This window comes from Perna viridis, chromosome 1, assembly GCF_037379345.1.
Source record: "Perna viridis isolate PV_CMFRI_1.1 ecotype Kerala chromosome 1, ASM3737934v1, whole genome shotgun sequence".
NCBI lineage: Eukaryota > Metazoa > Mollusca > Bivalvia > Mytilida > Mytilidae > Perna > Perna viridis.
Genome location: NC_142445.1, coordinates 68672588 through 68700513, shown reverse-complemented (window position 1 = coordinate 68700513; position 27926 = coordinate 68672588). Strand labels below are relative to the sequence as shown.

Below are 27926 nucleotides of genomic sequence, written 5' to 3'. Positions count from 1 at the left end.
TCTTTTGTTTTCTGTGGACTGTCAAGTTTGCTTACTACCTTAATTATATGTTAGGTATCCCACATCGTAATTTCTCATTCAGAAAGATCCAACAATCTACTGAAATGATGCTCCATTGTAATATTAGGGAAATAGAGGGAACTATGACATTATTAAAAAAAAAGAACACAATCCATGGACAAAGACCATACAATGAACACAATACAGGGACAAAGACCATACAGTGAACACAATCCAGGGACCATACAAAGAACACAATCCAGGGACAAAGACCATACAATGAACATAATCCAGGGACAACCACCATACAATGAACACAATTCAGGGACAAAGACCATACAATGAACACAATCCAGGGAGCATACAATGAACATAATCCAGGGACAAAGACCATACAATGAACATAATCCAGGGACAACGACCATAAAATGGACACAATCCAGGGACAAACACCATACAATGAACACAATCCAGGGACAAAGACCATAAAATGAACACAATCCAGGGACAAAGACCATACAATGAACACAATACAGGGACCATACAAAGAACACAATCCAGGGACAAAGACCATACAATGAACACAATCCAGGGACCATACAAAGAACACAATCCAGGGACCAAGACCATACAATGAACACAATCCAGGGACAAAGACCCTACAATGAACATAATCCAGGGACAATGACCTTACAATGAAAATAAATACATGAAATAATACATACATAGAAACAAAAGTAAAGGATCAACCTATACTCCACTAAAAATTGAGAGCACTGGTACACTCATCAATTTTTTTTCATGAAATGTCACGAAAGAGAAAAGAAAAATGATGACATGGTAAACAACTCCCATGGTGAAGATGGTAAAAATATAATGATTCTCATGTTGACTACCATAAAACTTTAGTTGTGATGACTTAAAATTGTGTAGCAACGTAACTAGTAGCAAAACAATAATTTCATTCTTTATATATTGATAGCATTTAAGACAAATTGCCAAAATAAAAAGTCAAACTGCACACAATCTCCAGATTAGACAATAAATTGTTTTATATGACAATAATTTTGCAGTCTTATGGTATTATGCAGTCAGGAGTGTTAGGTTTGGTAGATATAGGGTGTCTGGACAAAAACAATAAATATAAATTTATAATTTTAATGAAGTTTTTCACAAGGTGCCAAACACAATAGAATTGCAAAAGTTGGCTGCAAGTGAACGATCTTTCAGAAATTGTACCACAGAGTGCCATATTACTAAAGGAAAATGGATTTATTTCGGATGTTGTGGCTAGAATCATTCAGGAATAAGAGGCCAAATAGAGGCCACTTGGTTTCCGTTCAAATTTTTATCCTCTGTAAGACGTTCAATTATAATCAAAATTAGAGCTATAAACTTGCTAAAATTGTTCAGGGTTTGACCTCTGTTATTGTATATTGCTGGGCCCTTCAATTCACCTTAATGAACGTTTAAACAACCTGGTTGTAGGGTAGCAATAAATCTGTAGTCTATTCCAGGACTGTGTACCGATATATTAGGCATATCGAGCTGAGTGAAGCAACTGACTGCAAGTAGGCATGCTTCCCAACTCAAACAGATTTTTCAGACTCTGAGCAAACCAGTCCTCACTCTATCCCCTCAAATACGGTGTGGTTGGCAGAGAAGCATCTCTTTGTGGTATTGCACATTGTGATAATACATTTATAGTTAATAATCAAGGTCATGAAACTTGATTTGTCTATGGACAAAGAGACAAAAAAAGAATGATGCCATAATATGACATATTTGCAGTTGTATAAAAAAAAGTTGTGCACTAAAGGGAAGTGAAAAGTTAACTTGAATTATTGATTTTATCTTTACAAACACAATCCTGTCATGGCAACACAAAAAATATGAAGTGCTATGAAAATTGCTTTATTGAGACTGTACCACTGATAAGTACTAACTCAGGTATACATTGACCTAAGTTTTAATACACAGGTAATTCAGGTGTACAGTGACCTAATTTGCAATACACAGGTAATGTGTTGAGTATATATTTACTACTAATTACTAATTATTATGACTGAGATTTCACACAAAACATACACAGAGTTACAAATGTCTGATCCTTAAGGCTTAATACAACCATTTATTAGTAATTAATGCAAAAAACTTTCAATTTAGTTATGCTAAAAGCTTGAAAGAAAAGCACTTTATCTGCAACAATAAGGAGCCACAGTAGAGACATATAATGTATATTTATCCAAAATCATTTAAATAAATTGACAGGTAATAATCAATCTCTACAAACAGCATGTTAATTACAACCTTTAATTCAACCAATAATAACTAGTACATACAGCTTAATACTAGACTCATCTCAAATACTGAGGTGATCAACAACCTCTGACTGGATAAAAAAAATAATAATTTTAAAAGTGATCACATATTGTGTATTGGCTAAAGCCCTAATTAACTACACAGTAGACACACACACATTACAGGCAGACATTTAACCTGAGAATGTTAAGTGACTAGAGCAGGTCTACACCAAAGTAAAGCTAAACTAAATATATAATACAGATTCAATATGGCTATATATAGTCTTAAATATTTCCTGAAGTCCCCCTTTCTTTCTTTCTTTCTTTGTGTTGCTGTGATCTTTGTATGACTAAAATCTAACATTAATTTCTAAATGCAAAGCCCTAACCAATTTATTTTGTTGGTGTTTTTTGCTGACATGTAAGAATTTCACCAGTTCCTGGTATTTCACAGTAATATTAAGCCTCTACAACAAGCCAAAAAAGCAACACTAGTTTTTAGAATTTAATACCCATACGCAAAGGAGAACCAAAAATGTATTATAACATCAATTTAGCCTAATAAAAAATAGTTTTCCTGTAATGAAAAACTGTTATAACTAATTCAGTAAGCAAATCCTGAGCTTACTGGATCAATAAAAAAGAACTTTTGATCATATTGGCTTCAGATTACTAAACATTTTATAAGCAAAACCAATACATACATTTATCAATGAATATATTGAATAAAAATGGTCAGATCATTATCAAAAGAACTAAAAATACAGATCCAGAAAAAGTTTTCATTTGCAATATTAATTACTTGAATTATTTCAATCCCCATCCATATTTAATCCTTACACAGCTAATGGTAGAGGTGATACAAGAAAAACTCAACAAAGAAACATTTCTTTTCCAGTATTTTACAATTAGTTACCGGTAAGTCTTGCAAAATGGCAATTTTGTATACAGTCTATTTAGCTTATACCTCATAAGTGCAACACACCAGAATGACTTGTACAATTCATGTGGTCTGTAAATGCTTCTTAATTGAAATAAAAATGAATTTTGAGGGTTTTGGACATCTTTCACCTCCTTGATGATACTTATAAAGACTGCTACTTAATTAAGTAATAAGGAAATAAAGTTGTACTCAGCAATTATAACACGTTATAAACAAAAACATTGATCTGAATGAGATCTTAATAAAGAAATCTATCAGTATTATTATAAATAAGATCTAAAATCTGTTATAAACTTTCTACAAGATATGTACATAATAAATATTTTTCAACAAGTATTTACACAAACAATATACAACCAATGATAGTCTATGCTATTATATATACATATAAAATTGCTGGAAGTATCAAATTATTGCACTAATTTATAAGGCGGGAAAACATACCAACATTTAAATATGCACCAACAATTATATACCGGTAATGCAAACTTTGTGTCAAATTACAACAAATACTTTGCCAATTATTTCGAAAGATTATCTGTTCTCAGAATTAAGCTGAATTGGATTTTCTTACAATCATTACAACAAACTATCTCTTTTACATTCTGTAACTATAACAAATACTGAAGCATAATGAATTTTGGGTAAATTAAATCACACAAAAATTGTTCGTTCCAAGAAAAATAAACATCATGTATAGGTACAACTACTTATTTCAAATGAGTAATGATACAAGTACTGGGGTAATACATGTAGTTGTTCCTACACTTGGCTGTAACTAACAAGTTCTTTATTCTGACATCATGAAAAGAAGTTTTGACCCAAGTGCATCTTGTATCATTTTAATGGGATCAATTAACAATTATTCTGTGTTTTAAGTAGATTGACAAAAAAAGCTGATGAAACCTCATTGAGATTTTGATAAGAGTTCACTTGTTCTGTTTAGTTTTAAAGCCAAATGTACTAAAGTTTGAAAACAGCTTTAACCAGTTATTAATGGTACATGTATATTGCATTTTCTATAATTGGCAAATTATGTACTCATTTAACAAGACACTAATAATGCAGAATTAACACAAACACCACAAGGAACACCACAGGTGACTTGGTCCTCATCTTAACAACCTATATCTAATAATATATTTATTCCAAAACAGAGTTAAATATCAGTATTAATGTTTCAGGGAATTAAGTTTTCCCACACAACAGCACTTATTTAAAGTCCTTCCTAATGACTGAAAACTTAACAAAAATTGTCAATGCAATGTACTTAAGACACATACCTACTATATATGAACCTTAAAGTTTTTGCAGATGTGTATTAACTCAACCCCAAAACAGTTTTAAAAAACTTTGTTCATTTACAACAAACAACTATCTTTAAATAGATTTCATTGGTAAAAGTGAACAAAATTTATAGAAAATACTCCTGTAGTTTTCACAGTACATATGAATGAGGAAAGCCTTGTACACTTTTTATCTGAACAGTAAATGCTGACTCTTAGGCAGTGAGATACAAATAATCAAAAGTTTCTACACAAAGAAAGGTTTTCTTTCTGGCTTTGGTTTTTTACTTTGCAATTTAGTCACAGTTGATTCATCACGAAGACTGCTTCCTTTGATTGCATCAGAAGATTTCCCTACAGAAGACTTCCTTATCGGTGTCTGTTTACCCTTGGCCTGTTGTTTCAATGGTGGTTCTGAAGTTACAGCTGTTTGAGAAGCGGCTCGTCTTCTCCCACATGTAGCACATGAAACATGACCTGACCTATTGGAATGAGCAACACTTGTGCCCATCACACACTGACCATGTGAGTGTTTACGTTCAGGTTTAGAGGTTGACTTTGATGGAGAAGTTAGTTTTACACTGGTAGAAGAAACAGTTTTTTGAGTCCCGCTACTCACTGCCCTGGCAGCAATGGCAGCTTTTCCCATCACAATGCCAAGAGGTCCTTTCTTTTTTCGTTCTTTTGCAATAGGCTTTGACTGCTCATTTGATTTGGTAACAGAAATAGGAACAGATTTTGCAATTTCATCTGTCATGTCAGCATCAACAATACTGCTCTTACTTGAAAATTGAGAGGAAATTGAACAATTGTCACCTTCTAATGCAAATGTAACATTTTTCTTTTCTGACTTTTTCAAATTATTGCTGTCAACCATACCTGATTGTACAGTCATATCCAATACTGTTTCATCAAATAGTATTCCCCCCACTTCCATTTTGTTATCTAATTTCTCAGACTCTACAGCAGCTTTAGATGATAGCACTGGTGACAAATTCTCGTCCTTACTATCTAATGATGATGAGGACCTTGACCTTGAGCCTAACATTGAACCACCATGACCAGAAAATCTCCTTGACAACTTTGGAGAAAGACTTCCTCCTGTACCATCTGCCCCTTTTGACTTGTTACTTATTTCTGTCAGTGAAGTTCTGAACATTGGTGGTGACCTTTTAGAAGGAGAATTTCTATGTTTAACAGTTGGGGATGATTCTGAACACCCAGTCTCTTTTTGAGCTTGCATTTTAGCATGCCTTTGTAGAAGTGGTGATGATGGACAAGTGATTATTAGTGTTTTCAGGGGAGGTAAGTCTGATGGTTTTGGTTTTGATGGAGCATTATTGTTAGTATCTTCTTTCTCTTTTTCATTTTCACTGTATTTTCCTATTTCCTCCATTGATTGATCATTGCTTGTATCACTCAACTTGTCTTCTGCTTTTACTAAGAGAGCTGTTTTTGTCTTAAAGTCCTCTTTAGAAAAAGTACCCTTGGTTGCCTTGATAAGAGCTTCAATTGTAGGGGAATTTGGTTTAGCCTCTTCAGCTAAATCCTCAGATGCCATTGGCAAGGGGTGACTCTCAGCTAAAGCATGAGATGGGCTAGAATGCATTGTTGTATGAGCAAGTGTTGCAGCAAAACTATCCTGTGGTGGGTATTCCCTAATAGGACTACTTTCTATAACAGTAATAGTAGGAAGGTTGATTTTCTTTTGTTCCATTTCAACAGATTTCGACAGGAATTTGAGTTCTTGTGGTGGTGATCGTTGGGTGGAGTCATTCAATGTAAATAATGATTGCCTATTGCCTAGGTCATGTCTTAGAACCATTCCACTTTCTGCTAAAAAGAAAAGATATATTCTATCAACACTTCTTCTTATCTGAAGTTGAAGAAAATAAAATGTTTTAAGAAAAACAAAATATAGATTATGTTGTCCAAGCAATTACCTGCTAAGAAGTAATGAACAGGTTTTATTTGGGCAACCTGAGTTGTTAAAGTAACATATGTCATTAATATAAAAGCAAGGCACTAAATGATTAAAGAAAGAAAATATGGAAGTATGTAATGATATTGTTATTAATTTGTGACATGTGGTAAAACAGCAAGTAAATGTAGGAACTGAATTATATAATGTAGTTTAACTTCCTTAGATAGTCATTCCATCATCATTGTTAATCATATTGAAAACTAAGAATTTACTGTGTTATTTTAAGGAGAAACACATTGAATTAGTCTTAACAGTTTGTAAATAACCTGCCATAGTTTTAGAAATCTTTATTATACAAGCTTACAAATATAACTAAAAACAATAACAATTATCAGAATATTAGAAGTTAGTCAAAAATCAATTTAAATAACAACAAATAATTAACAGTCCTGTTGAAATAAGAACTACTAAAATAATGGGTATATCAAAATATATTAATATAATATTAGTTTGATTAAGTCTTATGAGCATATATAATCAAGATATGTAGCAAGGAATATATTAGTGTAAAATGCAATCTGTGCAACAAATTAAATTGATGAACTAAAACTCAGAACAATTCGGCACAAACCACTAAAATTAAATTAAGGTACTTCAATTAAAAGAAAAATTGAATTAAACTACGAAATACTTTTGTTTTTCACATAAAATCTATTATAAACTAATTATGGCATTTTAAATTAGCACACTTTGTACAAAAACTGTAGTTTGAAGTTATAGAATTGGTAAAAACATTCTTCACAAAATAAAAACATATTGAAACACGGACAAAATGACTGAAGAAGTGAAGGTTTTATCAATGTAAATAACACAAAAACATTTTTGGCATATTTTATCATAAGAAACATAGGTGAACTATTTTGACCAATGGCCATTGAGAAAAGTGAACACCACATAGTTGACCAATGGTTGATCAGAAAACAACATTGCTGACCAATGGCTGAACAGGTAACAACAATGAACACACCATGCATTAGTTTACCTGTCCCATCACTTGGGCAGCTTACCTGTAATTAATAGCTTACCATCAGTTACAAATACTAGTTTAGCTCTAAATCTTCAAAATATCTGAGTGCTTTAAACTGGTAATCACTTCTTTTTTTCTGCACCTCAATGAAAAGCCTAATTGTTCATGCATGTAGTGATAGAAAATTAAACTTTAGAGATAATGATCTAAATGGAGTTGATAATGCAGTTAGCCCTAGTTGTATTAACAAACTGTGAAAATGCATGCTAAGCTAAAATTGAAGTGCAAAAAAATATACAAAATTAAAAGCATACCAAACTATTTTTAGATACTACATTTAAAATGTGTCTTCATCTAGAAATTGGCCATACTTTAACCTGATAAAATTGCACAAAAAAAGCATGACCTATCTTGAAGATTCAGCAACCAGTTGACATGCCCTATTTCAATGCAACTTCAACAGTTTTGATGGTATGATGAGAAATAAATTTGTAAATATTAGCCTACATTTTATTGTTTAATTGGAACATTTTTTATAACAAACATTTATGTTATCTCTACAAGTGAAAATTTGATAATACAGGTAACCTAACAGAGGAAATTCAAAATGTCTGGAAATAGAATTATTTCAAAATGGTTAAGGAATTCCTATAACATTAGAAGCAAAAGTAAAAAGACTTGTATAGCTCATTTAAGAGAAATGTTCAAATAGATAAAAATTTTGTATCGTGTTCTGTACTGGCACCATACCATCAAATTCCACACTCCCCACCTTCAATACAATGCAGTGCTATAAACCAATGATTCCTTTCAGCCCAACTTCAATACACAAGAACATTCTAAAGAACTAAATAATGTCAAATACTATGCCATACTGTTTTAATAAAAATGAATTGAAAGAAACATGAACAAATATCAATATTACAAGAAAGAAATAACCCTACATTTTGTAATACACAAGGTACAATATGGTTTACTGAAAGGAACCATAATCTATAGGGTGTGTATAGAGGAAACTAGACACTTACTCTACAAGTAACCAGACTCTACTTGGACTGTAAATACAAGATGCCTAATTCATTAATGATCTGCTACAGAAATCTGTCACACTCATATCAAAACTAATATGCCACAGTTTTATAAAACATCTCAAATTATCTTATGTCATTTAATCAAACATTTGCTTGATTTTATTTTTATGTGACAAAAAGTCTTCAAAAAATAAGATTATTCAAATAAGGGAATACAAATATGAGATGTTTCATAAAATTCTAGACCTGGACAAAATTGTTCAAAACTTTCTTCCATGGATAAATGCATCCTTTTGAATAATGTATATTCAGAAATAATTGTGTGAATTCATTATAGTGACTTCCTCATTTTAGTCAAAAATGTCATTTTAATTATGGCAATTTATAGAACAATTCCACATTAGTTATGTCAATACATGAATTATGCTTGTTTCAATCATTACAATTTTAAGTCAGACATATTTTTGCAATAATTAAACATCCAAATAACATCCGAGTTAACAGTAACTTCCAAGAAACTGAATATCTTCTTTCCATCAAGTTAATGTTTTGAACAACTGAGCCCTAAAATTAGTATGCACACATATTAATGACATATCATTCAAAGGTTTGAAAACTTGAAGGAATATCATTATGATAAACCCTTCACAAAGAAAAAAAGTGTATTTTTTTAAGATTCAAACCTAGAACATACACAAGAAAATTGCAACATTTTGTTTTACATATCTGTAGGACAGACTAAAACATACTTGGAACTTGTGAACTAATTCATGAAAAATGTGTAAAAAGATATATGGAATTCATATTTTTCACATAGGCAGCCTTCATATAAGAAAACAACATAGTTTTTGTACCATTTTAGAAAACAGAAGTTTCATGTACTGGTACATATATTTGCACAAGAACAAATATTTTCATTTAAGTCCTAAACATGTTTCCAAATGTTTTAAAACATATGCTACAATATTTCCTGTGTACAGAAAACATTGGGCAATATATTAGATTTGTGAAAAATAAATGTATTTGTTTAGAACAGCAACAAGTTTTTCATTTGATAGTTTTTTTCACAACATTCAAGCTTATTCCTCAGTGCTTAGGGTCATAACCCTCCAAATTAATCCTAGCTTCACTTTTCTTGCACAGAAACTTATTGTTAAATATCAGAACTATATATGCACTTTTTATAAGTTAATGTGTGGAAACCAGAAATACATTGTTGTATTTGTCCCATAATCGCAAAACCAATCCCAGCCTGACTTATGTGGTAGAGTATAGAGACCGTTATTGATACTCAAGTTATTATGCTGAAATCAGATGTTTACAGAAAACATAACATTACAAGACTGAAAATTGTTTTTCGTCATATAAAAAATGAAAAGAAAAAAATATCTGTACTGAAATGCACCTTTTTACTTTTGTATATAATGGGCTAGAGTGCTATGGTTAGGTTTGTAACAGAAGAATAAGTTAGGTCATACAGTTTTAGTTGTGACAAGTATTATTTGAAGACAATTAACAAAAATATTATGATAATAGAATCATATTCCATACCACAATGGTGTTTGGACCAAACACACAAAGTCTGAACAATATAATAGTCAATACATGTATTTTTAAATGGTGGAAGGCAAACAAGCTGGAACTTACCAGTTTCCAGACCATACATATAAGTGTACATGTATATTATTACACACCATCAGAATGAGGGAAATAGACAAGATTTTCCATATCACATTAGTAAATTGAGTTATTATTTCATTGAAACGCACTGATTATGAATATTTCAAGGGCAGATAACTCTGTCATTAACCTGATTCTTCTTACATTCTATTGAAAGATCAAATAATGGTCTATTCAAATAAAGAAAGTAAATTACATTGTCAGATCAGTGGGCTTTTAACATACATATTTCTGATTTTTTTCCCATTTTGGCTTTTTTGCCTGATTCTTACAAAAACTTGCACTTATAACATGCTAAAACATCTTTAACTATTTCTTATTCAGTTTTCTTCTTTTCAATACCTATTTTACACAAAACTCTTATGTATAATGAAACATGGTCAATATTTTGAAGAAAATAAATTGTAATTTGATATTGATTTCAACATTTATTTTATAGCCAAGTCCATATGAGTACAATTGAAAAATGCATATACTGGTACTTGAAAAATAAGCATATGGTCCGGACAGTATGTGTAGGGTCCAAATTCTCATATTTTTAACAACATAAAATATACCCTCAAACTAAGAAATCCCATATATTACTTAAGACAACAAATTATAGTACCATATTATTTTATATTTCTCAGCATAAAGTGAACATTGGTTAATGTATGAACACTTGAGGTGTTTAATGGAAGAGATACAAATACTTCAGAATCATTGTAGTTTACAGACCAAAAATGCAATAATAAAGTGTATGATATGAAAAAAAATGTTCATGTTTATCGAGGTTTACAGAAAATCTAAAATGGTTCAATAAGACTGTAACAGAAATATGATAAGCTGAAAATGTTAAAGGTCCACAGTTCAGAGACCAAAAATAACAAAATGTAATTTGAGCAAACTGTAACTAAATGTTATGAACTGCCACCTTCAGCATATACGTATTTTTTTAATGTTAATTAGACGTTGTTTGTGCCAAATGTCTATATTTAATGTCTTCCCATTGTTATTTCAGTCATTCTGTCCAGGTCAAAACTGTTTGTAAGAAAATTGCCTGACATTTTCCGAAATTTTAAATTAGTTGTTGGGGACCAATGACGATAACTTTCAGACAACCCACTCATCTAACTGACAAAACTACAATAAATCTGAAATCTTATGGAATAAAGTGTTAAAAGAATAAAAGTTAAGTGTAATGGTGAGAAATTCTACCTTTTTAAACATCAGCAACAACAGTAGTATAGACTACATCAGGATCATCTGAAAGTTCAAACTTATATCTGCTTTAATTACTAAAAACCTACTCCATGATGTTTAGCAAAATTTAATTGTGTTTTTTTTTCACATATGAAAGGATCAGCATTTCTGAGGAAAGAAACTATTGAACCTGTGCTACAGGATGTTTATACCATATATACATGTATCTATTCCCAAAGAATCTCACAATATTTCTAAGATGCTCCAAATGAAAACCAAAAAGCAAATATTTGTTACACAGCATACTTGAAAATATCCATCTATTACTACTTGAAAGATGACATTGTAAATAAAGGGCATACAAAGTTCTAAACAAATTCAGTCAATAATGCAAAATATCACACAGATCAAAAATCAAAGAGCACAGCTTTCATATCTATCTTCATGAGTTATACTTCAAAGCATCAAAACACAAAATAGTTTCACATGCAACAAACTATACACATCTCCATAAACTCCATTATGACTTTGTAAGGGACAATGATAGAAAATAAAGGTTCGGAAACATTTGGAATACATCATTGTATCAGTAACAAGAAAATTCAACGAAGTATTTTTAAGATGATATAAAAAATGGCTGCCAATGTCTTATCATGAAGATCCCTTAAACAGCATTCTAATATTCAAATAATGCATTTACAAACATTGTTGCTATAAATACTGTTAACCTATAAACTTTGCTATGGACAGATAAACATGCAAGACAGTATCAGCGAAATTGATTTCTAAAGCTTTGACATGCTTATCATTTTTTAAATTTGATATTTGCCAATATTCTTATTTAACACAATCCCCAAAAATTAACAACTATAAACATTTATTATTAAAATCACACCAATGTCAAAATTTATTGGTTTGCAGTATTATTAAAATCACACTGATGTCTAAATTTATTGGTTTGCAGTATTATTAAAATCACACCAATGTCTAAATTCATTGGTTTGCAGTATTATTAAAATCACACTGAAGTCTAACTGATGCGCAGTATTATTAAAATCACACTAATGTCTAAATTAAAAAAATATGACTAGTTTGGTATAAAAACTTCTGGATGTTGATGATAATAATCAATGCTCAATATTAACTGGAATTATTGGTGTTAATGAGAAAACATCACACGAAGGGCAGCATACCTTTATATACATTTACTACATGCTGTGAGTCATCGGGTAACATAGCTTCAGGCAATTCATCGTCAGATTCTAGATCCCCATTCTCTTCTCCTATGGTCAGTAATAAAATTTATCAGATTTGGTAATAAAGAGTAAAATGCTTATTTACTCATTTAATCCATAATGTGTTGCTATTTTGTTTCTTCCATTGTTGTACATAATTTAGATAACTGTTGACAGAAGCATCTTATTCTTTACTTTACTGTTACCATTCAATATTTATGTAATTGATGAAAAGATAGCATAAAGTAATATTAATACCTTAGCATGCATAAAAAATATGATTTAAGACTTTGAATTATGTGTGATATAAACAATAAGATACTATAAATGTCACAGACAGAATAAATAACATCAGTGTAATAAAACTAAGAGCAAAGGTCATTAAAGGTAACCTTGTAACCATAAGGTTAAAATATAAACACAGTTTTCAAACATGAACATGATGCTTTTTCAGTGTGAAATCAAGTCTGACACTATGGCATACCTATAAAAAGATTTGTAGAAATGCATGTATTGAGTGGCTGAAATAAGTAGAAAACTAACAAAAAAGTTGTGGATGGACAAACATCATTATCAATATATAAGAAAGGGGGTATAATAATTCATTATCATTCAAATGGTGTGATAGCTTTGAAAATTACTGTTGATGTAATGCCCTGTAACTCACAATGCATTATATTAAAATCAACAGGTTTTAACTGTTATTTGTCGAGACCCTACCAGTGACATTTAACATATCTTAGGGCCAACATGCATACATGATACACATTATATATGTGGATGTTATAACATAAACAAACAAAAGATGATGCATAAAATATCACACTGTGCAACAAGATCACGCTTTGGTACAAGAACATGCATACATATGAGTGATAAGATGTAAATAAAAACCATCTACCAGAAAGGTAACATTAAATATGATTCGTCAGTTAATATAATTACATAATTCTTGGTGTAGACAATGAGTTTAACATTAGAACTGTATAGTAGAATAACAGTACAAAACACAAGCTTTTATGAGTACATGCAATGATTGTTACAAATAAAAATATAATGCAAAACTCTGCAAAAAGGTAGAACACCTTAATCTTTTCTCATTAAAAACCAACGAACCTGAAGAACTTCAGATCTATTATTTAAAAGACAAAATCTTGGGAGAGAGTTTGTTTCAATCTAGAAACATTCCAGTAAACCTTACCAATATCATAAATACATCATAGACTTCTGCATTTCTATTCTGTGTTTAAACTTGATGAAAACTTGCATACACACACAATAAGCTTACTGTTACATTCTAATTGTTTCTAGACTTTGAAAACCTATCCTATTTATCTACCAAACTCTATTGTATTGCATTTATGACTGGTGCTATGAGACTGTTAGTTGTGGCAAAGAAATAAGGACTAGCCTATTACAAGACATTAAACTGAGAATACACAACACATGGTATTACCATCAGAGTTTATCACACTTTCTTTTTTATTGCAAAGCGCACTTCCAGGCAAAATGAAATCAGCATCAGAAGTCTGAAATCAGACATACTCAATAATGAAAAGCATATAACTACAATAAATAACAATACACACACACAATTATCAAAGGTTTATCACAATCAGTTTAGTAATAGGTAAGTTAATATTAAATACATGTAACCTGTATCAGTAACAACCAATTTCTACTTTGTAAGTTATTAAATTCAATAACCAGTAACCACTGAATCATAAGGGCTGGTAAAACATATGAGGAATATGGGGAAGGCATCTTTATTCTTTGTTCATGGGTGGGTGTTCAGGTCTCTTGACAAAATACTAAGCTTAATACTCAATAGAACTATGTGTGACTCCCCTAGTGAAAAAGTGCCTTCACCGGATACCTCAAATCTTTTACTGGAACTATCTTAATACAACAGGATATATATGGGTAAAAGAAACGTATCTGTATCAGGCTGATCATAATGAAATAACAATCCACGATGACCTTATAATAAAGATGAGTTAAATTTGTTACAATGAAATACATATAGTATACGTTTATCACTGTATATATGACAAGATAAAATAATGTGAGTATAGAGGACAGATAAATGATCCTTCTTTTTAATTAGAAAGTTATTACTATATATTTAAGTCATTTATAAATAAAATGCTTATTACATACATGTAAATGAAATATATCAGGCGCATAGCTGCTGTTAGGCAAAAAAGCTTTTGCCTGCACTTAATTTTGCCATATAAAACAACATCAACATACATTATATCAAAAAATGACAAAAATCATTTCAGTGTCACTTATGCAGTATATGTTCTACATCTTCCAAGTAAAAAGAGATAGCAAGCCCAATAAGCAGAATGCTATAAGCATTTTTGTGAACCACCACAGCATGTGAATTATTGGATATGTAAACAAACCTTAGCTTGCTCAGCACTAACATCATCACCCTGCACTAACTGGTCAACTGTTTTCTCTGATGGCAAACTAAAGAGAAAGTTTATGTCATTACTAAACAGCTGTAGATTTTTTTCATTTTTATTTTTCATGTCACTAAATAAGATTTAGACTCATATTCGAGATCATTTAGACTTCCGTCTTATCCGGATTAAACGTCATCAACAACTTTTTAGACCAGCTGTCTAGTTCAGCAAGATCATGATCTATGATAGATTTAATATGTACAACATCGGTTCCAGAAACTCCAAATAATGTATCATCTGCAAAAAGTCTTGTCAATGAAATTAGCTTTTCAGATATATCATTTATAAAAATGATAAATAATAGAGGACACACACAGATCCTTGTGGAACTCCAGCTGAGGCCACACAAACGGGGAACATTGTATTTATACACTGTAACATGTACTGTAGGAACAGTTGTGTTAACCATCTGTTCAAGATGTACAATTTTGTACATCATTTGTTCACTACATCACCTGTTTCTCCAAAGAAGAAAATAGAAGTGAAATTTAGAAACCCATGAAGTCAACATATATGTCTATAATCAAAGGAGTAATCAAGGACAGTATTAAATCATATATCTTGGCCTCATCGGTTTGTTAATTTCATTTCCATTTTCCTCTTTGGAGAAACAGATGATGTAGGAAAAAAACTAAATAATTTCAGCTATACATACCTACTAGAACTGGGTAGTACTTTCTGGTCATCTGGAATATAATTTAACACAAAGTAACTAAGATCTACTGTCATTACAAATACATATATAAGTACATAGAAGTTACATTAATTCATAAACATAATGTATAATTAGACAATAACAGTGCACAGACATAAGACTGATATAGGACTTAGAACTGCAGGAAAATGTGAGGCTGTGTAGAGCACATTCACCAGTTCAAGCCAAATCTGTGTATCAAAGTTTTTGTCATGTCAGTGCAGTGTTATAGTATTTATACTGCAACAAAATTTTTCATGCAAAATGACGCTTTAAGAATGGAAAACAACTTTTGTTTCCTTAAGCTGATGACATCCTGGCAACTTCAAAACATAGCACTTTGTGATGTCACTACAAAAAAGTTATGATCAGTCAGTGAAATATATATCACTTGTAAATATACAGTCAATGCATTTTGACTGCTCAATTAGAATGGTTGCAGTATAAATGAACAACCATATATATGTACAGAAAGTTACAGACTTAAAAGACATAAGCCATTTAACTACTGATGTAAACAATAGTCTCTGACCCTATTTATACCTTTTGTAATTACTATTTTGGTAGGAGAGCAATCTGGTTTACTATCAGACTTGTCAGCTATTGGTTCAATAGGAGTCTCTCCTGGTATCAGTTCATAATCTGTTTCTGGTCCAAATATTGACTGAAAACAATAACACTACACTAGTTAAGTACTTAAATAACTAAAATCATAAGTGTCAAGACAAACTGACATTCCTTCAGAGGTAGATAATACTTCAATGAAGTTCACATTAACAACTGAAATTTCTTAATAAGTTATAATAAATGTTAAGAGATTGAAAAGCTCATCCGTGATAGAAATAGAAATCATGTGGCAATAAAACTTGAACAATCAGATCAATTTAAAAATATATTTTTTTATTTACAGACCTAACCAATTATAATTGCAGAATAGCAATCTATTTCAGTTTTCAAGATAAAAGCTAAAATCTGAAAAAAAATCATTCTTCGCCTTCAAAGGGCAATAACTCTAATATGGAGTTGTCCTACAACTTCTACCAAATGAGGACTTTCGTAGGCATTATCATAAGGTTCATATCATTAATGAAATTTTCTTTTTATCTGTTATGGTTACAAAGATCAGCTAAAAATTGCATAAAAAAAACTCATTAGCTACTTTCAAAGGCACTGTCTCTACTCTACAAAGGAGACTTTGACATAACAGAGACTTTTCAAGAGCTCTTCAAGCTAAAGAAGGGAGGCCATCTTAATTTTTCTCTATCTCTCATAGTTTTTGAGATAGAACTTGAAATAAAGGGAAGACCTTATGTTCCATTTATAGTTTCAGTGGTCTTTTATTTCGACTCTGAATGTGTTGAATATAATTTTAAAGCTAGATACTAAGGATGATAGTGACCAAAAATGAGGTAAATTGGATTCATTGTTTTGGAAGGGATTAAGGAAGCTAAAAGACAACAGACAATGACAGAAGCAAATTGATGGTAGAAACTCAACCTGAAAGGTCCAGATGAGCTTTGAATCATAACTCTTGTAATTAAAGGCGGGAAAAATATTTTCTTTTCCTTATTCAGATTTAACATATACATGATAAAATAGAGGTTTTTGATAATGATCTTACTTGTGCATGTATAATAAGTAGCTCTATTGTCCTTGTTTGATGTGGAGTATCAACTAAAGATGCTAAAGAAGCAGTGCCTTCCCTGAAAATAAAAATAATATACTGATATGAACAATGACTGCCTTACAGTCAACCAATTTAAATAATACATGTAACCAATACATATTTACATATATAGTTAAAAAATCATTCTAGATGTATTCCTCATACTGACAGTCATGTAAACTACAAAGCCAACAAAGAAAAGAGATATAAAAGTCAGAAGTAAACAAAGGGGGATAACAGTAAAATCTGAATTTAAAAAGCAGTTTTGTTTTAAAGCTAAAGAAAATCATTTCTATGAAATGAGAACTAAACCAATACATAAATCAAAAGAACTTATACACATTTATACATCCATATTTTGTAACTTAATACATTAATAATTGGTTTACAATTGTGTTAGAAATCAGGTGTACATTACCTACACCTTTAATACTTAAACAAACTTACTGAACCTAGAACCATATTTTAAATCATAATCCAGCAATTGTTAAATAATAAACTACTGAAAGCTCTGCTAATCTGGTTCCTGTGAGACGTGTGTAACACACACATTAATTTGTGTATAAATGTGCTTCCACACAATACTTACATCATCATTGACCTGTCTAATCTAATATCAATATCTTCAATTTTAAATTTAGTCTACAGATCAAAATACATGCTTTTATCAGGACAAATAGAACTTCTCACTACTCTGAACCTAATAAGTTTAGTAATTAAAAATTTTATGATAAATGCCCAATGGGTGTTACTTCTTACAAAAGCCAGAGGAATATTTTTTTGTTACTTTCAATAAATGAAGAATTGATGGTAACAAACATCTTTCTGCTGATTTATATGATAAAGATTGGTATCTGTATACTATAAATGTACTAATTCTCGCTAATTCCGCATTGGGTAAAAAATTGTGAAAAAATAGTACCTGCTAAATTGATTTTAAACACTTTATACCCAGGAATATGTTCACTTGACAGAATAAACAACAACAAAAAATCATACATTTACGTTTATAGACTAATGACCTACCTCATCTGAGCAGCTTGAAAGTACAATGAATATATCTAAAGCTTTTAAGTATACATAAGTTAACAACCATAAAAAGGAGAAGAACTTATAATCATTCTGACTCTATTAAATACATTATCAATATTCAATTCATTTGCATAAGATTATTAACTTCCATTGTAATCCTGAAAATCAATGTATACTTACAGTGGCCTTAATAATGTTGGTCCAAACACTATGCCTAAGTTACTAGACGTCATCTGGTTAACACTGTTAAACGATGCCACCCTGAAATACATAGAACAAAAGTTCAATCTATTTTGATAATGCATTATAACTGTTTGAGAATCAATTATAAAAAATGTAGCATATTGAATATACTTCCAGCTTTATTGGGCCCCTATGAAGATTTATGTGATTTGAAAAAATAAAATGCTTCACAGGGCACAGCTTAATATGGTTGCAGAGGTTGAACCCTGTACAGTTGGGGCAAGTATGGACACACCATTCAATCGTGACACAACCTTGAATTTTAATAAGGATTAGATATTTGACACAGCATAAAAAATTTGACCAAAACCTAAGTGGTCACTTTTTGGCTGTTATTCCTAAATGGTTCCAGTCAAAACCTGTAAAACCAATTCCAAACTTCCTGTGGGGATATTGCACATTGTGATACAATTTCAAAGTCATCCAATCCCTTTCACTCAAGTTATCAGAAAAAAATGCTTGTTTCTGGCCTCTTTGTATCCTTTATTCTTACTTGGCTCAAGTCACAACCCCAAAAATCAATCAGAGTCTTCCTTTTAAAGTATAGCATATTCTAGTAAACTTTATGTGATATCCATTCACTTTTACTCAAGTTATTATATAGACACAAAGAAATTCTTGTTTTAGACCCCTTTTTGGCCCCCAATTCCTACAAGATCAAGTATTAACCCCCAAAAATCAAAATTCCAGTCTGACTATTGTGGAACAATATCACAGACACTGCTATGCTTATACTGGACCTATATTGTTAAATTCTATGAATGGTTTGTTTTAGGCCCCTAATTCTAGAACAGTTGGTACTATAAGCCCCAAATTCATTACCAACTTTCCTTTTGTGCTTTGGAACCTTGTCATATAATTTTATACAGATCAACCAATACTTAAGCAATTGCACAAAAACCAAGTGTCTACAAAGGATGGCTACAACACAGATGAGCACAATGACGATGACAGCGCCATACCAATATACAACCACAATTTTTTGTGGCTGTATAAAATTTGTCCATTCAAACAACAAAATTTCACCTAAATATGTTGTATGATATTTCTTTGGTTTAGAATTTTTTTTGCATATTAAATAAGGAATACTCACCTTTGTAAGTGGTACATCAAGACACCACATGTTTTAAAATTGGAATAAGGAAGTAGAGATATTAAAGCACCAAGTTTTTCTATCGTGTCATCCAAGGTTAAACCACCAGACACACTCTCCTGGAAATATAACAAAATTCCTATCATTTATACAAGAAATAAATGCTTACTAAAGGCATTTTGTTTAATAAAACCTTATGTGCATCAACTACACTTTAATATTTATGCTAGAACGTATCTAAATTGAGCAGAAAATATATTAACATTTGCTGTTCAGATGATGTTCAATACAGCTTCTAACAAAGTTATATAGACATCCCTTTATTTACTAATAAGAGATCTTTGAAATCTGATTGAAAAACACAAGAAGAAATTATCACATAGAATATAATGAAAACATTTCCAAACAGACCACAAATCAAAAAATGGATTTGCTTGGATTGCTGTCCAATTTCATACCCCTATAACTTCAAAACAGTAAAAGATAAGTAAATTCTGTAATAAAAACTCTCAAAAGAGAATTTCAAAAGAAACATATTGACAACAGAATCAATAAAATCATATTTTAACAATAACCCAATTCTAGTAGTTCTAAATAAAATAGCTATTTTACCCATTTTAGTCCAATATTTTTAAAGGGGTGGGGTAAAAATTTACAAAAACTATAGGGCCATGCTCCATGTCCCTAGGAACAATGTGTTAATTTCAAAAGATCCAATACGCTTTAATCAAGTTATGTAAATAAACGAAAGTTAACATAATTTTTAGTGGTAATATAAAAATTTCTGTCAGATGGACATATGGCCAATAAATCAATGCCAGGTCTAAAAAATAACATGAGAGGTTATCAATTCTTTTCAACACAATTCGGTCGATTATTTATGAAATTCACTGCAGAGTGTATCAATCTCAACACCATTCTTGAGATCATTGAATTTGCAGAAAAGGAAAACTATTAAATAAAACACTACCTTTGCTAAGTGTATAAAATCAGAATACATTTTAAATGTCAACAATGGCTCAGGAAGCTGGAAAAAAAGAAAAAAATAAATAAAATAAGAAAATTGAATTGAGAGCTATATCCTATAACAGACTAATAAATTATTCACTGAGGTGTTTCTTACAAAAAAACATTAAGTGAACTAAGAGCTATTCTTTAGTGAGATTTCCAGATTTTTCAAATATAAACTTTGCAAAATAATGAAAAGGTAAATGTCTTTGTTCAAAGAGAACTACCTCTGTCTAATCCATGATTTTCTTTTACAACATAATAATTAATGCAGCATCAAATCAAACTGACTGACATTACATACTGTGAATTATCAACAGGTAGAGTTTTAGTCTTTCTATCTGCATACATTAGTTTAACTTCAATTTGTTCATGGTCAGGGGTAAATTTTATCATTTTTCATGAATAAAACATATTACTTATACTTTTCTCTCATTACACATTTCTAAAATGACTTTGGAGACTTTGACTGTCATACATTATTTAAAAGGAATGTTCCTAGTGTAGTCAGACATCCATCAACTTTACTAACCTGCCTCAGATAAAGTTTTAATACATTAGAAATAACATTAGGATGTTCCTCAGCAAGGTCTATTGAATCTGGATCCTTCTCAAATCTCTGACACAGACCTTCAACTTTACTCTTCACACCAGACACTCTGTATATACCCTAAAATTCAGAACTTATTATTTCAAATACTGCAAAACACTCAAGATAAATTATATCACAATGGCATCAGACAAAATTCTATTTTTGCCAACTGAAGAATCTTATCTCAATCCTTCATCGAAATGTTTAATAATATTAGGCAAGCAATTTTTATTTAATATAAGCAAAGAGAATATTAGATTAATATTTTTTCAACGAGAGGGAGTTTCTCATGTACGAGATGAGCATAAGAATCTCCCGCAAGTTGAAAAAAATATAATCTGTTTATCACTGTTTTGCTGAAATGTAAGGTATTAGTTTTCTCTTATTTTCAGTTTTCTTGACCTAAATATGTAAGTTTTACAAGCACTGCAAAATTTCCTTTCGAGGCTATTTTTCTGCGACGTGCTTTGTGACATCACATATGTTGTGCAGTTGCAATACACATTTTTTGAGAAAAATTGGTAAACTATGACAATCACGTTTAAAATTTGTTAAATAATTTTGGGATTTATTCATTCTAATCGGGTAAGTTACTGTATTTAATTATTTTCCATTGTAGACTAGAAAATATTGCCACAAATTAGCCATTATTTCATATGCAGTAAACAAACAGATGGTTATTTGGGTTGTCAAATATTCCTATGCTGTTGCTTGTATGTCACACGAGGACATAGAAACTAGTGATAATTTTCCTTCTCACTCGACTGGCCTGAGATTGAAAATTATCCTACATGAAGATCAAAGTGATTTTTTGAACAAAATAGCGATGATTTAAAATATCATTTGTTAACAATCTAATACAACCCAGTATATTTGTCATAGAAAATAATGTAGTTTGATAATGATATTTAGATTTACTTTCAGAGTAATTCCCCTTTGTTCCACTTCTTTCAGACATTTTTTAACAATAGGAGGTACAGCTGACTTCCACTGTTCAACTTGTTCCTGAAAATCTACACCAAAAGTTGTATTTCTTCTACCAAGTGCCTGCAGTAGAAAGACTTTCTTAGAATTGACAAGTTAAGCTATGTATCAAACATCAGGTAATAAGGTTAAACACCAATTTATAAGATTTTTAATCTCTGTTCTTTTATATAATCTTATAAACAGAACCTACCCCAATGGTACCCTGTGAATCTGTTCCTTTCAATACACATGGTGGAATCTGTAAAAACCCTGCAAAGAGGAAAATCAGTCAAATCTGGGTAGATATATAAGGAAAATACAAATTAATTTAAAAGTTGTCTTATAAAAATCAATCAACACGAACTTTTCTCAAGTAGATAATATAGATGCAAAAATGTTCCATAAAAATGAATTCAATTTGTTTGTTTGTTGTTTGTTTGTTTGTTGGGGTTTAACGTCCAAGCAGCAATATTTCAGCTATATTCAGGCGATAAATGAATTCAAAGAAGGCATGAATAATCCAAGGGAATAGATTATGATAATGATCAATGAATACTTTTTCCAGTGGAAATAATTGTATCAAATAGATAACGACAAATATATCATTTAAATGTGTATACCTCTGCCGTTATAACTTTCTTCATTCAGTTCATCTAATGACCTAGCTGTGGTGAGAGTTTTACGTCCACTGGGATACGGACTGTTACTGGGTGAGGACTTACTACTGCCACTATCATCATCACTGCCTACAGGCCACGCCTTCACAGCAACCCTATACTTGTCTGAAATTATAAATTAAACTTATATGTATATAAGAAACAAAGGTAAAAATTAACCTAAAATTTAAAAATCTACTGGTCCTACAGAAAATCTACTTGTCCAGCAGAAATTGTATGTGAGAAATGATCATTTATTACATCAAGTCCATATCTCTACTTAACAGTCAATAGCACATTCAGGGTCTAATTAACTAAAAATATCAAGTTTATCTATGTCCTTATCACTATCAGAACAATATTCCACCCATTCATGATTTTTTTTGCCATGAAGTTTGGAATTTACATTTCTGTTTGTCCGTATCATAGATCTTATTCCTCTCCTCATCAGTTAATTTCTGTATTATCAAGTTGTTTTGCCCCTTTCAGACATCTCCACAATTTTTTCCATTTGTTGTCAAAGACCCTAACTTGAGATATTTAACTATATTATTTTTCCCCTCTAAGAAGTGGTAACAAGTAAGACGTGAAACAACTAATTACCGAAGAAGCCACAAGCACAAAGTAAAATTTCAATACAATCAGCAATGAAATTTTAACAAGCCACCAGACTAGCTGGTAGAAAAAATCTACTGGTCCAACTGGAATTTTACTGGCCTCAGACCAGCAGACCAGTGTTAATTTCGACCCATGAGAAGAAAGCATGCATGCTGCCACTGTACTGTAGTCACCTGTTTTTGACTTCCTGTTAAAGTCCTACCTCATATTCTAGTCAATTTTTGAGCTTGATATTCTGTTGGTTCATGATTAGCTTTTGAACAAACTCATTCTAGATACATAAACATCTGTGTTTCCTGAAAGGAGGTCTCCTACATGTATTATAATCATCTGTCCCTGTTATCAGTAGAAATGGACAGAAAGCCAACATGTGATGATTGGAAGACCATGCAAACTACATCTGTCCCTGTTATCAGTAGAATAGAGAGAAAGCCAACAAGTGATGATTGGAAGACCATGACATGTTTCTTTCTGTTATGGAGAGGAGGTAGAGGGAACGGTGGTCAGACTTACCTCTTCTGTCTCTCCTGTCAGTGGAGAAGGAAGGAAAGTGAACAGTGGTCAGACTTACCTCTTCTGTCTCTCCTGTCAGTGGAGAAGGAAGGAAAGAGAACGGTGGTCAGACTTACCTCTTCTGTCTCTCCTGTCAGTGGAGAAGGAAGGAAAGAGAACGGTGGTCAGACTTACCTTTTCTGTCTCTCCTGTCAGTGGAGAAGGAAGGAAAGAGAACGGTGGTCAGACTTACCTTTTCTGTCTCTCCTGTCAGTGGAGAAGGAAGGAAAGAGAACGGTGGTCAGACTTACCTTTTCTGTCTCTCCTGTCAGTGGAGAAGGAAGGAAAGAGAACGGTGGTCAGACTTACCTTTTCTGTCTCTCCTGTCAGTGGAGAAGGAAGGAAAGAGAACGGTGGTCAGACTTACCTCTTCTGTCTCTCCTGTCAGTGGAGAAGGAAGGAAAGAGAACGGTGGTCAGACTTACCTTTTCTGTCTCTCCTGTCAGTGGAGAAGGAAGGAAAGAGAACGGTGGTCAGACTTACCTCTTCTGTCTCTCCTGTCAGTGGAGAAGGAAGGAAAGAGAACGGTGGTCAGACTTACCTTTTCTGTCTCTCCTGTCAGTGGAGAAGGAAGGAAAGAGAACGGTGGTCAGACTTACCTCTTCTGTCTCTCCTGTCAGTGGAGAAGGAAGGAAAGTGAACAGTGGTCAGACTTACCTCTTCTGTCTCTCCTGTCAGTGGAGAAGGAAGGAAAGAGAACGGTGGTCAGACTTACCTTTTCTGTCTCTCCTGTCAGTGGAGAAGGAAGGAAAGAGAACGGTGGTCAGACTTACCTTTTCTGTCTCTCCTGTCAGTGGAGAAGGAAGGAAAGAGAACGGTGGTCAGACTTACCTCTTCTGTCTCTCCTGTCAGTGGAGAAGGAAGGAAAGAGAACGGTGGTCAGACTTACCTTTTCTGTCTCTCCTGTCAGTGGAGAAGGAAGGAAAGAGAACGGTGGTCAGACTTACCTCTTCTGTCTCTCCTGTCAGTGGAGAAGGAAGGAAAGTGAACAGTGGTCAGACTTACCTCTTCTGTCTCTCCTGTCAGTGGAGAAGGAAGGAAAGAGAACGGTGGTCAGACTTACCTTTTCTGTCTCTCCTGTCAGTGGAGAAGGAAGGAAAGAGAACGGTGGTCAGACTTACCTTTTCTGTCTCTCCTGTCAGTGGAGAAGGAAGGAAAGAGAACGGTGGTCAGACTTACCTCTTCTGTCTCTCCTGTCAGTGGAGAAGGAAGGAAAGTGAACAGTGGTCAGACTTACCTCTTCTGTCTCTCCTGTCAGTGGAGAAGGAAGGAAAGAGAACGGTGGTCAGACTTACCTTTTCTGTCTCTCCTGTCAGTGGAGAAGGAAGGAAAGAGAACGGTGGTCAGACTTACCTTTTCTGTCTCTCCTGTCAGTGGAGAAGGAAGGAAAGAGAACGGTGGTCAGACTTACCTCTTCTGTCTCTCCTGTCAGTGGAGAAGGAAGGAAAGAGAACGGTGGTCAGACTTACCTCTTCTGTCTCTCCTGTCAGTGGAGAAGGAAGGAAAGAGAACGGTGGTCAGACTTACCTTTTCTGTCTCTCCTGTCAGTGGAGAAGGAAGGAAAGTGAACAGTGGTCAGACTTACCTCTTCTGTCTCTCCTGTCAGTGGAGAAGGAAGGAAAGAGAACGGTGGTCAGACTTACCTTTTCTGTCTCTCCTGTCAGTGGAGAAGGAAGGAAAGAGAACGGTGGTCAGACTTACCTTTTCTGTCTCTCCTGTCAGTGGAGAAGGAAGGAAAGAGAACGGTGGTCAGACTTACCTCTTCTGTCTCTCCTGTCAGTGGAGAAGGAAGGAAAGAGAACGGTGGTCAGACTTACCTCTTCTGTCTCTCCTGTCAGTGGAGAAGGAAGGAAAGAGAACGGTGGTCAGACTTACCTTTTCTGTCTCTCCTGTCAGTGGAGAAGGAAGGAAAGTGAACAGTGGTCAGACTTACCTCTTCTGTCTCTCCTGTCAGTGGAGAAGGAAGGAAAGAGAACGGTGGTCAGACTTACCTTTTCTGTCTCTCCTGTCAGTGGAGAAGGAAGGAAAGAGAACGGTGGTCAGACTTACCTTTTCTTTCTCTCCTGTCAGTGGAGAAGGAAGGAAAGAGAACGGTGGTCAGACTTACCTCTTCTGTCTCTCCTGTCAGTGGAGAAGGAAGGAAAGAGAACGGTGGTCAGACTTACCTCTTCTGTCTCTCCTGTCAGTGGAGAAGGAAGGAAAGAGAACGGTGGTCAGACTTACCTTTTCTGTCTCTCCTGTCAGTGGAGAAGGAAGGAAAGAGAACGGTGGTCAGACTTACCTCTTCTGTCTCTCCTGTCAGTGGAGAAGGAAGGAAAGAGAACGGTGGTCAGACTTACCTTTTCTGTCTCTCCTGTCAGTGGAGAAGGAAGGAAAGAGAACGGTGGTCAGACTTACCTTTTCTGTCTCTCCTGTCAGTGGAGAAGGAAGGAAAGAGAACGGTGGTCAGACTTACCTCTTCTGTCTCTCCTGTCAGTGGAGAAGGAAGGAAAGAGAACGGTGGTCAGACTTACCTCTTCTGTCTCTCCTGTCAGTGGAGAAGGAAGGAAAGAGAACGGTGGTCAGACTTACCTTTTCTGTCTCTCCTGTCAGTGGAGAAGGAAGGAAAGTGAACAGTGGTCAGACTTACCTCTTCTGTCTCTCCTGTCAGTGGAGAAGGAAGGAAAGAGAACGGTGGTCAGACTTACCTTTTCTGTCTCTCCTGTCAGTGGAGAAGGAAGGAAAGAGAACGGTGGTCAGACTTACCTCTTCTGTCTCTCCTGTCAGTGGAGAAGGAAGGAAAGAGAACGGTGGTCAGACTTACCTCTTCTGTCTCTCCTGTCAGTGGAGAAGGAAGGAAAGAGAACGGTGGTCAGACTTACCTCTTCTGTCTCTCCTGTCAGTGGAGAAGGAAGGAAAGAGAACGGTGGTCAGACTTACCTTTTCTGTCTCTCCTGTCAGTGGAGAAGGAAGGAAAGAGAACGGTGGTCAGACTTACCTTTTCTGTCTCTCCTGTCAGTGGAGAAGGAAGGAAAGAGAACGGTGGTCAGACTTACCTTTTCTGTCTCTCCTGTCAGTGGAGAAGGAAGGAAAGAGAACGGTGGTCAGACTTACCTTTTCTGTCTCTCCTGTCAGTGGAGAAGGAAGGAAAGAGAACGGTGGTCAGACTTACCTTTTCTGTCTCTCCTGTCAGTGGAGAAGGAAGGAAAGAGAACGGTGGTCAGACTTACCTTTTCTGTCTCTCCTGTCAGTGGAGAAGGAAGGAGAGCCGTCATGTGAATGGTGTTCAGAGGAACCTGTTGAATGAGCACTAGCTTTTCTTCCAGGATCTCTGTGAAGAAAATAAATACATGTATAAGCTTTCAGTTTTTTTTTCATTAAAAAAAAATACAAATGTTACCATTTATTTTTTCAGGGTTATACAAGTAATTTAATATGAAAACCATGAAAGTTGGAACCCAAGTAATTGGAATTTCTCCAAAAATACTTTGCTTTAATTGGTGAAAGCATTTTTGAGTTATTTGGCGAAAACTGAAAAACATCCCTTTTATGAATATATTTTAACAAATTGAAAATTAAAAATTTAAAAAAAAAATGAAGAAAACTTCTCAATATGAACATAGAAATTTTCTGAAATTGTCAATGTACATGGTGCAAGCATTAATGAGTTGTCATACGAAAACATGCAGACCACTCCAGAACTTTTAGTTGCTGGGGCATAAAAATAGTTATATACATGTAG

The 27926-nt window shown here is 33.3% G+C and overlaps 1 protein-coding gene across 11 annotated transcripts in view; it reads right to left on the bottom strand.

Moving 5' to 3' along the window:
* Positions 1-1898: 1898 nt before the first annotated feature.
* Positions 1899-27926, bottom strand: part of LOC148630128 (rho GTPase-activating protein 29-like) — a 39557-nt gene continuing 13529 nt past the window's right edge. For 2 of the 11 annotated variants that reach the window (XM_088561290.1, XM_088561308.1), the window contains 16 exons: positions 27415-27515; positions 23000-23161; positions 22591-22649; positions 22332-22460; positions 21354-21491; positions 20784-20840; positions 19814-19932; positions 18658-18738; positions 18035-18055; positions 17401-17482; positions 16323-16443; positions 15741-15771; positions 15023-15089; positions 14068-14140; positions 12570-12659; positions 1899-6368 (listed from right to left, as the gene is read on the bottom strand). In XM_088561290.1, coding sequence (XP_088417416.1) covers positions 4780-6368; positions 12570-12659; positions 14068-14140; positions 15023-15089; positions 15741-15771; positions 16323-16443; positions 17401-17482; positions 18035-18055; positions 18658-18738; positions 19814-19932; positions 20784-20840; positions 21354-21491; positions 22332-22460; positions 22591-22649; positions 23000-23161; positions 27415-27515 — 2920 coding nt within the window. In that variant the 3' untranslated portion in view covers positions 1899-4779. Of the gene's footprint in view, positions 6369-8511; positions 8539-11391; positions 11440-12569; positions 12660-14067; positions 14141-15022; positions 15090-15740; positions 15772-16322; positions 16444-17400; positions 17483-18034; positions 18056-18657; positions 18739-19813; positions 19933-20783; positions 20841-21353; positions 21492-22331; positions 22461-22590; positions 22650-22999; positions 23162-27414; positions 27516-27926 lie in introns of all 11 variants that reach the window. The other 9 variants (XM_088561314.1, XM_088561323.1, XM_088561336.1 and 6 more) reach the window with 8 other exon arrangements.